A 12,818-nucleotide genomic window follows, 5' to 3' on the forward strand; every position below is an offset into this window, starting at 1 on the left:
TAACACACAAAAACCCACACTAAAAATTATGGCTCAGCAAGTGCACAACTTGGAGAGTAACAACCTGAAAAAAATTATTTTTGGCAGTCACATAAATCCCTTTTCTGGTGGTTTCTGCATATTATAGCTCACCCTCCACTTCTAAAGTAGACCAAGGCTTTGTACCAGGATCCCAGTCTCTTAAAATTAATTTAGCTTGGTTATTCTCTTGGCACATCAGTGCAGTGCAAAATTAAGAGACATTTACCCTTTTCAAAAAAGAAAATAGATGAAAACTGCATTTCTTCAAATGAACTCTCCTGTGCTGCTTTGCCAATCTTTTTCAAATAAACACTTGAGGATAAAAACTGATTGTGATTCCTCATCTAACAGAAAGGCTGTCACTGTTGTATCAGAGCAACCAGAAAAGTTTCAGAGCTAAAGATTACCCTGTAGGACAGACAACCTGCCAGCACACCAGGCAAGAAGTAGTAGGGAAGGTCATTTTGGACATGTTCTCTTCACTGTCATCATGAGAACAAGAAAAAATGGTTGATTTCTTATGCAACCAACACCAAAGATGTAGAAAACACATGGATAAAGACAAAATACCCAAGCAGAAACAGGTGCTTTTAGGAAAGAATATGTTTGAGGGCTGCTATCACCCAAGAGGTGAGAGTGACTCTATTCTGCACCAGTAAGTTGCTCAGTGATTTTTCTCTTCACAACCAAAGTCCTGCAATAATCAAATCTCTTGAACCAGAAAGATGGGTTGTACAGAAAATGATTCTACCTCAGCAGAACCTGATAAAAGCTGTAATTTTCAAGTTCAAATAATAAAACTAAGACACATTATTAATATATAATTTTGAGCACCCTTTTGGCAAAATCCTGACCGAAGTGTTCTGCATAGTTTATAATACGCACACAGAACAGACAATATGTTTCAATCAAACACTTATCTTACTGAGCAGAAGATCTGTAGGAGGAAAAATGTGTCTGTACTTATTTTCTTACTGAAAAAACCCAAAACCCTGATACATTTAAAAAACTGCTTAAGTTAATTTCTGCAGTGCAAAAAATTTCACAGAAATGAGCATAGAAGATACTAAATTTGATCTGTAGCTTTATTAATGGCCTTTCATAAAAAAATTATAAGCCAAGTGATTTTCCTTGGTAATGAGATAATTTTCATTCCCCAGTTTCTTGTATACACTGACCTCAGAGTTAACTTGAGGCAAAAGCGTATTGATCTTTTCTGTTATGTTTTTGATTAAGGTGTAAGATAGCTAAACGTTAGATTAGAAATTCTAAACACTGTTTTCATCAGTCTTTGAGAAGTGAAATATTGCACAAAATACATGCTCATAATATTTGCCAGCACCAAAATTTAAACATCCAACCTTCAAGACCAGACTGCAAAGGAGGCTTTGTTCTACTGACAGTGGAAAAAAGCAAAAGTATCTGAAATGTAGTTTGACAAGTATAATCTAAACCAAACAAAAAGGGCAAAAAGTTTCTCAGTAGGTATAATATGTATTAATGGGCTCAAAGTACAGCTCTCAAGCAAGCAGTTCCTGAGCCAAGTTTCCCAGAAATCCCATTTTCCTGGAACTCTTGAAGAGTGAAAGAACCGAAAAATTATATTCTGCATGCATAAATCAAAACTAACAAAAGAACCTTCTAAACGAAGGTCATCTTGAAAAATTAAGTGCAATTTTAGTGATTGAAAAAGACTGCCAAGCTGCTCCCTATCCAAAACCTGATGAAATGGCTGACGATCGTGGACATTACAAGGCCTCTACATTTAAACAATGCCAGCCGTGATTCAGAACTAAGGCTGCCAAGAGTGTAGATAAAGACATAACCAGAGTGGGAAAAGCAGGGACAGAGCAAAACAGCATAATAAAGATTTCTTTAAAAGGCTGCTATGGAGGTAGACAACAATTACAGTAGAATTCTATATTATAACATATGAAACATACATGCTTAAATTGAAGATCTCTCTTCACGGCAAGTAAGAATAGCAATTCTAAGGACAATATTTGTAACATATCCTATGAAATCAGTAGCAAAGACACTCATGATGACAGCAGTGATGATGTTAATTATTATCACATCTCTTCAATAGAACATTTTATGTTTGAGGTGAAATCCTAGAGTAATGCTGGTTAGATACATCCATTTTGTCTTTTAAAAAACCTTCTTATTCATTATCAGATTAAAAGTTGTTAAAATAGCATCAGAGACATGATTGCATTTGAATATACTGTTTCATTAGAGGTGCAATTTAATATCACCAGATTTTGTGTTCCTCCTACGGCACGTAAAAGGTCTGATGAATGGCAGAGTTAAATATAAACTATAGATTACGGCTTTTGTCCTGTGATTATGAAATAAGGTTACTACTTTCTAAATAAAAAAGCCAACAACACTCAAATAGTGTCATTTTAGTTGAACGCCAGATCCATGAAATGGCATCTTCTAATAAAACTAATCATATCAAACTTTCACGAGGCTCTGCTGAAGCGACTCACATTTATCTACATACTGGTGCTTTCTCCCAGCTCTTCAAATAGTTTTTTTTTTAATTAATACATATCCCTTTTCACAAATCAAACTGCCCTAGACACCTGCTGTGAAAGAAAAAATGCAAAACACAAGACATCAGATGGTAACATGGAAAAGTCGTAACTGGAAGTACCTCACCAATAGGGCTGCCAAGTATGGAGAGATTAAGCAAATGCAAATTTAAATCAATGCAACTTCTAAAATTTTATTAAACTAAATGAAATATGGTTATTCTCCATCTTGTAAGATGAACAAACTTCAGCATCAGGGACTGTCAGCAAATATGTGCAGTAAGTAGTAATCCACTTTTCTCCTGCATTTTGAGAGCTGATAAACAGATGGTATTAAAGTTTACAAAGCAATCTGGAAGCAGTTCTGACCTCTGAAAGTATCTGGTCATTTGGATGCAATCAGCCCAGAGAAGCAAAACAAGGAAAATATTTAGGGAAAAAACCCTCATAACATTCTGTTATGGGAAGCATAAACCCCAAATCCATAGATTTTACAGTGTAAACAAATCATCTGTTCTGACTCTCTCTCTTTTCCTCTCACCCCTTTTTTTTTTAATCATGCGAGAAGAACAAAACACCCAAATTCATCATCTCAGAATTTATGTCAGTTAGAATGATAAATTCCCTGCCTTGACAGCTTACAACAGCAAGGCAGAGACATTTGGAATTCCCAGGACAACAGGGCTGAGAATTCCTCATTTCATCCATTTGGTTTCCAAGAAACAGAAGGGGCTGCAGCTGCTCCCAGCTCCTGCCTGCTATCCCCAGTCTCCCATCAGTCATGGCAATATTGATGTGAAGATTAAATACAAACTTTCAAACAACTTCTGGATCAAAGCATTCTGAATGTGCCTGAAAAAGTAAGAATAAATTATTTTCTACCACCAATAGCCCTCTTGTTTTTGACTGGATGTGATTTTCATTAAAGGGCTGCAAATCAGCTGGACAGATGCACATCTATCCTGAAGAATGGAGTTGTAAAATATGAATACAGACTGAAATTTTCTGAGAAATTGATTATTTCACACCAGCTTGTCTAATGCCTAACTTGAAAGGAAAAATAATTTGAGTCTGTGTTCACTACCTACAGAGGTGTCATGTAGCAAAGTGTGTATCTAAGTTACCAGAGTAAAAGGCAACTAAATCATCCAATTCATTCTCAGGTTTCAGTTAGGCTTTCAGCCATTCTACATCCAAAAATGCACCAAAACATCCCTTAGAAAAAAGCCCTGAGTATAAAAGATGAGGTGAAACAAATTAGTTAAGTAGTTACCACAGTCAGAGATGTCAAAATTAATTATGTTCTATGTGAATAGGAAAAAAAATATGAAAAGGGTGCATGTATGCTTAGTCTAATTAAAATCTAAAGCTTCTACTCAACATGTAATTCAGTGCCATTATTATTATTTTAATTACTTTTCTTCCTGTACATCATAAGCTAATCATTCCTACCTTTGACCACTTTTTAGACCTGTTATACTACAAATATTCATTTTTTTTTCTGCTGTCATTTAAGCTAATATATATACAGAAGGAATATTTTTTTAAGTCAGTGCATGCAGCAATTAAGAACTTAGTGTTAAAGTAAATCACTTTGGGGTAAACATTTTTGGGGTATTTGTCTATAATTAATAGTGATGACTGGGCAATATGCATTGATTCTGATGAACACCTTGGAGAAGAAAGTAGACACAATAAAACTAAAAAGGAAGACAGATGTTGTTCAGGACTATAAAAAATAGTATAAAGTGTACAAACTATAGACAGGCTTAATTCAAGATTCTCCCACAAGCTCTAAGATGTTCTCATTGTGGGAATATGTCTCCATGCAAGTAACACAGAAGCTTGCATTCTCTGTGTCTGTATACTGAAACTTTGCTGAACAGCATTGCTTTTCAACAGAGGTAAATTTGGCCTGCCATTAAGTATTAGAGAGAAAATGAGCATGAAGTTCATACACTAAACTACAATACTGTATTTCATAATTACTGTAAACTCTGCTGGAGTTCAGGATCTAGCTTTAGTTGCTTTATGAACCTTTGTGAAGCTGAGATGTTGGCAGTGTGGAAAGGACACTTCTTTAAAATCAGTGTTGGATGGAATCCGTCCACTGAAGGCCAGTCCAACATATAGAAAGCCATTATTATGCACATGAAGTGTATTTATTCCACTCTCAATCAAAAACAACACTTCAAAAAGTAACTGTCTGTGGAACATACACCGTCACCACACAGAATGGGCATGAGCAGCCCATGTTAAAGGGATTTTCTGCCTTTTATCCATTAAGCATCAGCATGCAGGGGTTTCATTCACAAAAGGCACCGCTGTGGTTACATAGTTGTGCAGACCTCAGAACCGAGGTATCTCAACTCCCTCATCAGGCATATATCCACCATTTTATGACAGGATAATCAAACTCAGCTCTACCAGATATTCTCAGACACAAACTACCAACAGATTTTTGACTTACTGAAGCAGATGACATGAACTTATGCCACAGAATCAGTCTTGGGAGGTAAATATTCATTAGTCATATATCAGATCTACCCTTCATTAACTAATTATTTTGTAAGTTACAAACTTATTTTTATCAGGAGTATTTGGTCCAATATTTATAATTTTTAATGCTGAAGAATGAAACACTAAGGACATAATGTTGATTTTTTTTTTCTGTAGATTGAAAGGCTATTGTCATCCAATCTATTTCCAGAAATATATGTAACTATTCTACCTCTTTAAAACAGAGGGATTTTCAAAGAAAATTCAGGAAGAGAAAAAAGGGCACTTCTTTTCACTGTGCATCATTTGTCAGTGTTAAAGAACTGCAGGGAGTATCTTTTCACAATCATTTTTCCTGTAAAATCTTTGCACCTCTAGTCAGCTGGAAATGCTGCAAGGAAGCAATTTCACTATTTAATATTCTTTGCTTGATGAGAGAACAGCATTTCCAAAAACTTGAAGTATTCCATGCCTTTTATTTACTCATTTTCCATCATACTTGCAAAAATAAACACAATCTAAAAGCATCTGAAACCCCAGCTTTGGCCATTATCTCTCATTCTGTGCAGAAAGTCTTTCCATTAAAAGCTTCTTCCTCTGTAGGCAGGCAAGTAAATCTGGTAAAAAACTGCAATTTACTTCTTGTCTTGTAATAATTCAAGCTACTCACTTACCTCTCTTTATGCCAAAAATTAAAGCAGATCTGGTTAAGGTTTTAATTTCAGACTGTCTGAGAGGTCCTATTTTCTTTTTATTGTAAAGTAGAAGATTTTGCATGAAAAACACCAGTTTCAAAGACCTGGATGGCAGATAAGGCAATCATGCAGGAACTGAAGCATGAAAGGACAATTCTGCAGAGCACAGTAATACCATTGTGTGTCAACCCTGCTACTAAACATCCATAATGTTAAAAGAAGACCAAACAGAAAAAAAGCACACCTTGAAATCCATGCTAGTAACAACTTTGAGACATCTTTTCTGTCTCGCTGCATTTAATGCACCTCTGCATTTTCAGATTGCATTTTGAGCAAAATAGCGTCTCAGAATTTAAAACATGCAAGAGAACATAAGACTACAATCCATCCAGTACGTGTATCAGATATACTAAAGGTGACAAAGCAAAAATGTACCAGATTGCCTATGAAAGAGAAATACAGAGCAAAATAAAAAAATAACGACTGTAGGAACAGCATAGCACTATTTGTGTTAAATGTCTAGCTTATTTTATTTTAAGACAAATTCTTGCATGTTTCAAAATTATTTACCTGGTTTTTGAAGTAACCAGCACAGAATGTAATACTCTATTATCCTAAATTATTTTACACAAAAGGAAGGTTTTTTATGCCTCGGTGGGTATGGTATCATAAAAATACACTAATTGTAAGCAGACGTAACAGAACTACCCTTTAAAAAATAGAAGGGAATCTTGACTAAATGGGAAGGGAGCAGGACTAAAAGCCCGGTTGAGACCAGATGGCTGGAGAAGGGTATGGATTAGTTTTTCACTCTGTGCTAACCTGTCTACTGAAAGTAGTCGCATCGATCCCCGAAAGCTTTCTTACTGGGGAGTTGATAGCCTAAATAAAGCTGCAAAACTCCAAGGATTTTCTTTGTAGCATGCACTCGTTGAGCTCAGAACTAAATTCTTACAGGAAAGTTTCTGAACCTAAAAGGAAGAATTCTTATGATAGAATGTCAAAAATACAAATTCGGAGTACTCATTTTTCACCTTGTTTCATTCGATTCACAGGAAGGCAGCTGGCCGTGATGGACAGCTTATGGTGCTACTCTGCTTTGCAATGTGTAAGATGAAGCAGGTTTAGCTGGATTGCAGGACCACTGCCAGCTACAGGAGACAGCATAATCAACACTTGGCAAAACCTGCCTTATCCTTGAGCCAAGTGTCTGCCAGCCAGAACCCCACTGCTTGAAGGATGGTAACACTAAGGACAGAATTTCTGCAGGGGAAATTAAAATTCAGAAAAGAAAATAAGACTGTGATTTTTCTGGGTTTCATCAAGATTATAGAAGATTTTTCTCTTGATCCTCCAGGAAATGCAAAAATTTAAATAAACTTGGAATTTGTTTCATTTGGATGCTTTAAATGATTCCTTTGAGCCTGTAAGGCCTATGGTCCCTAAACAGACTTCTGCAGCTGCTGCACCTAATTTCATTTTGGCACAGAAAGAGGCTAGGACATGTCTGTGCAGTGCAGTCTTGCTCTTCTCCCTCTAGCAGGAGCTAGAATCATCATTCAATAAAATTTAGAAGTGCCTTTCATCACCTGCATTTGTACAGACTGATTGCAACTTCAAACAGAATGAACACAAGCAAAGAAAGCAGAACGATGTTTACAGGGTGACAGCTGGCTGGCAGGCAGAAATATAATTATGACTGATAAAAAAAAAGGTAAAAAAAATGCAAACTATTGATTTCTCAAACTAATTTAGAGTTCTGTTCCTCCTGTTGATCAACAAGGCATGTTTGCTTATGATAATCCTCGGGGAGGTTTGTAGCACTCTTACATCGCTTAGGACAGTGAAGGTTAAAGGGACTTTTTTCCCCTATCCTTGGTTTTCTGGTGCTCAAAAAGTATTTGAAAAGAACTGCTGTCTGAAATAGATATAGGATTGCAGGCTGTAATGTAAATTGGTAAACATATTGTCATAATAAAAATCAAAGAAAAGCAATCACCAGCAATTCAAAATCCCCAGCATTATCTTGGATATAGGGATGAAAGTATGAACTCTGTCAAGCTGTTTTAGCCTAGTGCAGCGTAAAAAGCAATTTAATATGGATCACAGAGAAGTCAGAAACCAAGGCACTGCTGATCCAGAGATCAGCAATCACTGTCAAAGCAGACAAAGCTGCTGTTTCATAGTTCTTGGCCTCTTCTGCATTGGACTGTCACCCAGTGCCTCCCTCACAAGCTATCTGGGACTTGTTTCTGGTTAGTAGGAGCAGTGGCAGAACCTCCCCCTACCTCCTTGTCAATCCATGACACCTAAATTGAGAGAACACAGAAAGGGCTCTTCAGTCAGTTCAGTATGAGTTGAATAAATTGAGTGAGGGAAGGTATGTATGTATATATATATATATATGTTTAAATTCTATTAAATGTATTTAAAATTTGACAGATTAATGTCTTGCTCAGCTCCCACTTCTCATGAACAAAAGAAAGATGTTGATGAGTAGAGCACCCTGTACTCTTCCAGAGGTTCTCAGACATTCACTCCCTTAAAGGCAAATCACAGAAACTGAGTTAAAATGAGGGCTTTTAAAAAGAAAGTATGAGGGAGCCTTGCTCCAAGTTGAGCTTCATTTTTAAGCTGGCAAGACTGACAAATGAGATTTTCAAAATTTAATCTGCAAGAAAAATTCGCATCTTTCCTGCCCCCATCTGTTAATCTAGTAGCATCTGTAGATAACACCAGTTTTCAACTTATTTAATATCCGTGGCCTAGTGTTAAAAAAACAGTAATGAGTCATTGATCTGGGCCAACAAAATGTGAAATTCTGCAGCTGATCACAATCATGGACTTCACAGTATTTCGTTTCTAAGAAAACAGAAAGCCAGATACACTGCTGGATACAACCAGACATAAATATCCTCTCTAACTGAAAATCAGTAGCTTGAACTCTAATGAACTAGCAAACAAGCCAAGGGGCACTATTTTGCAACGTTATCTGCCCTGATTAAATACTGCTTCAACAAACAGAAGAATTTAGCCTTCAAGATTGCAGGTATAAAGCAAAATCCTCTATGTCTATGCTACTTGATCACATCCAGCATCTTACTCCTTCCTCTTCTGTCCTCCTCACAGGTTTTTGTGTTGCTGTAAGACTGTTTCACTCTGAGAGCAACGAGGGGAGTAGGTCCACAGAAACACTGAAGAATTTAGCACTAGAAATGCTGGGCACAAAATTTACTGAGCAAATCTACTAGCTGGAAACAAAGCAAGCTTTCTATCTGGGCAAAGGCAATTTTCAGAATGTCAAAAACCAAAGCCCACTTAGAACTGGACTGTAGAGATGTGGCCTAGGGAGACCATTAAGAAAAAAACAGTACATGAAGTGACTTATTATATGACTCCAAAAAAAAAGCCAGAAAACTCCATCCATCCAGTTTGCATGTGCAACAGTAATTTCAGGGAATTGTTATTAAGGAACTTTCTTAGCTTTAACCACTTAAAGGGACTTACTTCCCTTAGAAGAGTGAATGAATCCCTTCTTGTTTCTAAATACAGGAGTTTTCTTCTGAACTTCTGGGTACAAACCCCTGAGTACCTACACAAATTCTCAGCTAGCCCATCCGTTTTTTTCCTGGAGAGCCTATCTTGAAATATCTCTGATAATGCCAAGAGTTGATGTTTCTTTCTCTGAACAGATGGTAGCCACAAAGGCAGTATTAATGCACAAATGAAGCAGCAGTATCTTGTACCAAAACTCAAATGGACCCACTGTAAAGTAGAACTAGTCATGCTTTAGAGAGAAGCATCTTGCACCTTTACTTTATGTAAATAGATGATGATGAATCCTTCAACATCTAGACAGGAACCCACACATAACACTTTTAAATCCCATTCCCATAATATAGTCTTCTAAACCAATATGTTGGTTTTCTAATTTTTTGTGGGTTTTAAATACACTTCTATAGACATTTTAGGAGTTTTTACCTTTGAATTAGCCCTAGTTTGAGCAAAAATTTGATGACTAATTAATTTTCATCTTAGAACAGCTCATGTTCAGATTTAAGCAAACCACATTTTATTCAGTCACCAAATTACTCTGAATAATTTGTGACCCACACACTACAGGGTAATAGCTTATTTGGGCAGTTCTGACTTTAGCCTTAAACTATCAGAATTTTTGGCACAAATGTACTGACAAATTCATGAAATGGTGATCAAACTCAGAGGCAGTTTTTTTCAGCCTAAAAACCCCCGTCAGAATTATGCCCAAAGTCTTTTCTGATTACATAAGACATGAAACTGAAAGCAAGACAAAGAAAAGCTGTATAGCCTCATGGTCATCTGAAACAACAGTGCCATGACAGCCCATGCTCTATAGTATTTGCATCTTCATCTGATATAGTGACTAGTGTTACATAACCAAGCTTTTTCCTGCTATTCCCTAACATTAAGTACAGTATGCAGTATGCTATGTACACTTGTATCATTGACAGAGAGTAATACAAATACTCTGCTGCCAACTCTCAAATGGCGAACACTGTCTTTATACAACTTAATTTTTTTGGCTGGATATGGAGCTCTTCCTTTTTTGTCATGCATGACAATCTGCATTGCAGCTTATATGGCAATTGCCATTTTTCTTCTCCCCTCCTCAAAGTTCTTTGGAAGAAAGGATATTACTTAAAACAAGGAGAAAGTAATGCTCATTCTAACACCAGGTATTGGTAACCAAAACTGTTAAAGTAAGGACTTGCATAGATCTGAAACTAAGCAACATTTTTAACACACTGTTACCCCCTGATCTACAGTTTGGAATTCTTATGAAAAGAGCCTATTGTTAGTATCAGTTTATTTGTTATGTTAATTCTTTTGTTTGTTGGGGTGTTTTCCCCTCTCCAATTTTGGTCTTTGCTTTTTAGGTACACTGTCCCAAAATATTGCAATCTGCCCAGCTGGACCATAAATATATTGCTGCCTGTGATAAATATGATTAAGTACTAGAGAGCCCTATGATGATGCTATGATAATGTTATATATATATGTATTTGTCTATTAAAATCTCTTAGGGTTGATGACAAAGTTCAGTTGACTATAGGTCAGTCTATTTTTTTGCTATTGTATTAAACACATCAACTGTCCTTCAGGCTGAAAGTCTTATCATAATGTGCATCTGCAAAAATGCATGTCTTACGTTTCATCTTTTTTCCTTAAATCAAGCTCTACTATATTCCCTGTACTATACAAAGCAAATACAAATTTCAGCATTTCCTGCCTGTATTAAGAGTTCAGTATCATATGTATTATTCATCTAGGTAACATTCCTCTTTCTACTTTAGCAATTAAGATTTCTGCCTTTTACCAACTTGAGTGAGGAACAATCTCATTACAACTTCACAAACCAAAAAAATTGTACTCTTCATTTCTGTCAATCACTGTAAACACAATTCTTGAATTTCACCACAGATCTTCCAAGTGCACTCACTATTTCATGTAAGATATTTAGTGTAAGACCCATCTCCATAGGAGCAGCAGCCTCCAACCTGCAATGACGGAGTGACTGACTGGAACAAAAGGAGGGAAAAAACAATTTGTCATACCGGTGAACTCCACTGTTGCACATGATGATGTGACAAGCTCCCAGCCTGCTGCAGAGCTCCGAGGCCACGGAGAGCAGCCCGACGCCAGAAGCGCTGCACGCGGTGTAGGCACAGGCCGCCGTGCGCTTGGACCGGATAAAGGAGCCGATGAGCCGGTAAAGCTCATCCAAGCAATTGAGAGGCCTCATCAGCTGCAAGAGAGGAAGAGAGAGGTGTTTGAAAGTTTGCTCCTGAGAGCTCATGAAACACTTGAACAGAGTTGGTCATCAAAGATGCACGCAGAACACCAGGTCTGCTGAGAAAGCCAAATTCCATGACAAAAATTCAAAACACAGAGTCTTCTGTTACATGACACAGGACAACTTTCGAAAGCGTTTCAGTTCTTCTTATCACTGACTGTTTCATTACCAGTCCTGCCTATGGAAGTGTTTTTTACTTCAATAGACTCAACTGACGCATGGGTGCTTTATCCATTAATGGACTGGGAAAGGAAGGGAAGCCATAAAGAGGCAACATACAACCGACAACATATACAGGAAGATACCAAGACTTGTTACTTGACTTGCTGAGAAAATCAGCTTACATTTATGACAACAGTGTCCTTTATTTATCAAATGTCTAGTTCCTAATCCTGACTAACAACATCAAAAAATAAAAATTAACAGATGTGAGAAAAATGTACTACAAAGCAAGAACAGTTAACTTTGTAGCAAGACTTTAAATAATCCCAGCATTACTCTACTAAGAATGAATGAAGTAAAGAAGGCAGCTTTCAAGTGCAAAGCTTGTGTCAGAAGAGGAGCCTTCAAAAGTCATCTAGCAATGAAAACCGGTATTTCATGGTGCTTTGTGTAAATGAGATGTTCACAATACAAATTTTCAGACCACCTAATTCCAAATTCCCACTTCTCTTTATTCTAGGAACACTTACAGATTCCAACAAACCCCCATGCTACTCAAAGAACTAATCTTTTTAAAGAGAGAATAATTCCCTAAAGACAGTTTTAACCAGTTAGATAAATGGCAGCCTCACTTGGTCCTATGATAGTTACTTCATTGAAAAGCATAGATGTCAAGAAAATCAGCTATAACAAATAGCATATTTAAACCTGGGTACAAACAGATTTAACTTTGTTTAGGTCCCACTGGTTTAACTTGCATCTGTCTAAATTGATTTTAGCTGGTGTCATCTACTCATGCAGAGCTATGGACAATAAAGTGAAAGGGGCAGCCAAAAATGGATCATGCGCTCACTCTTGGCTTGCTCCAGGTGAAAAAATTAATGCAAGAGCTTAACCTAGCATCCCTTAGTCAGATGTGGATTATGAGATGCTTTTCTCTTGCGCTTGAACTTTTTGCTGAAACAGATAAGCAACATGTTTAGGGGTAACAAGCATCTCCTACACAGCTAAACATCCCCTCCTGCACCTGTGACTCCTAGGCAAGCTGCTGACTTCCCAGGGAAGGAG

The 12,818-nt window shown here is 37.0% G+C and overlaps 1 protein-coding gene across 1 annotated transcript in view; it reads right to left on the bottom strand.

Moving 5' to 3' along the window:
* Positions 1-12,818, bottom strand: part of PREX2 (phosphatidylinositol-3,4,5-trisphosphate dependent Rac exchange factor 2) — a 172,406-nt gene that overhangs the window by 19,056 nt on the left and 140,532 nt on the right. The window contains exon 38 of the mRNA XM_066180368.1: positions 11,350-11,540. Coding sequence (XP_066036465.1) covers positions 11,350-11,540 — 191 coding nt within the window. The remainder of the gene's footprint in view (positions 1-11,349; positions 11,541-12,818) is intronic.

The sequence above is a fragment of the Chamaea fasciata genome, unplaced genomic scaffold (genome assembly GCF_029207755.1).
Source record: "Chamaea fasciata isolate MVZ Bird 193981 ecotype frontalis unplaced genomic scaffold, bChaFas1.0.hap1 SCAF_1, whole genome shotgun sequence".
Lineage (NCBI taxonomy): Eukaryota > Metazoa > Chordata > Aves > Passeriformes > Sylviidae > Chamaea > Chamaea fasciata.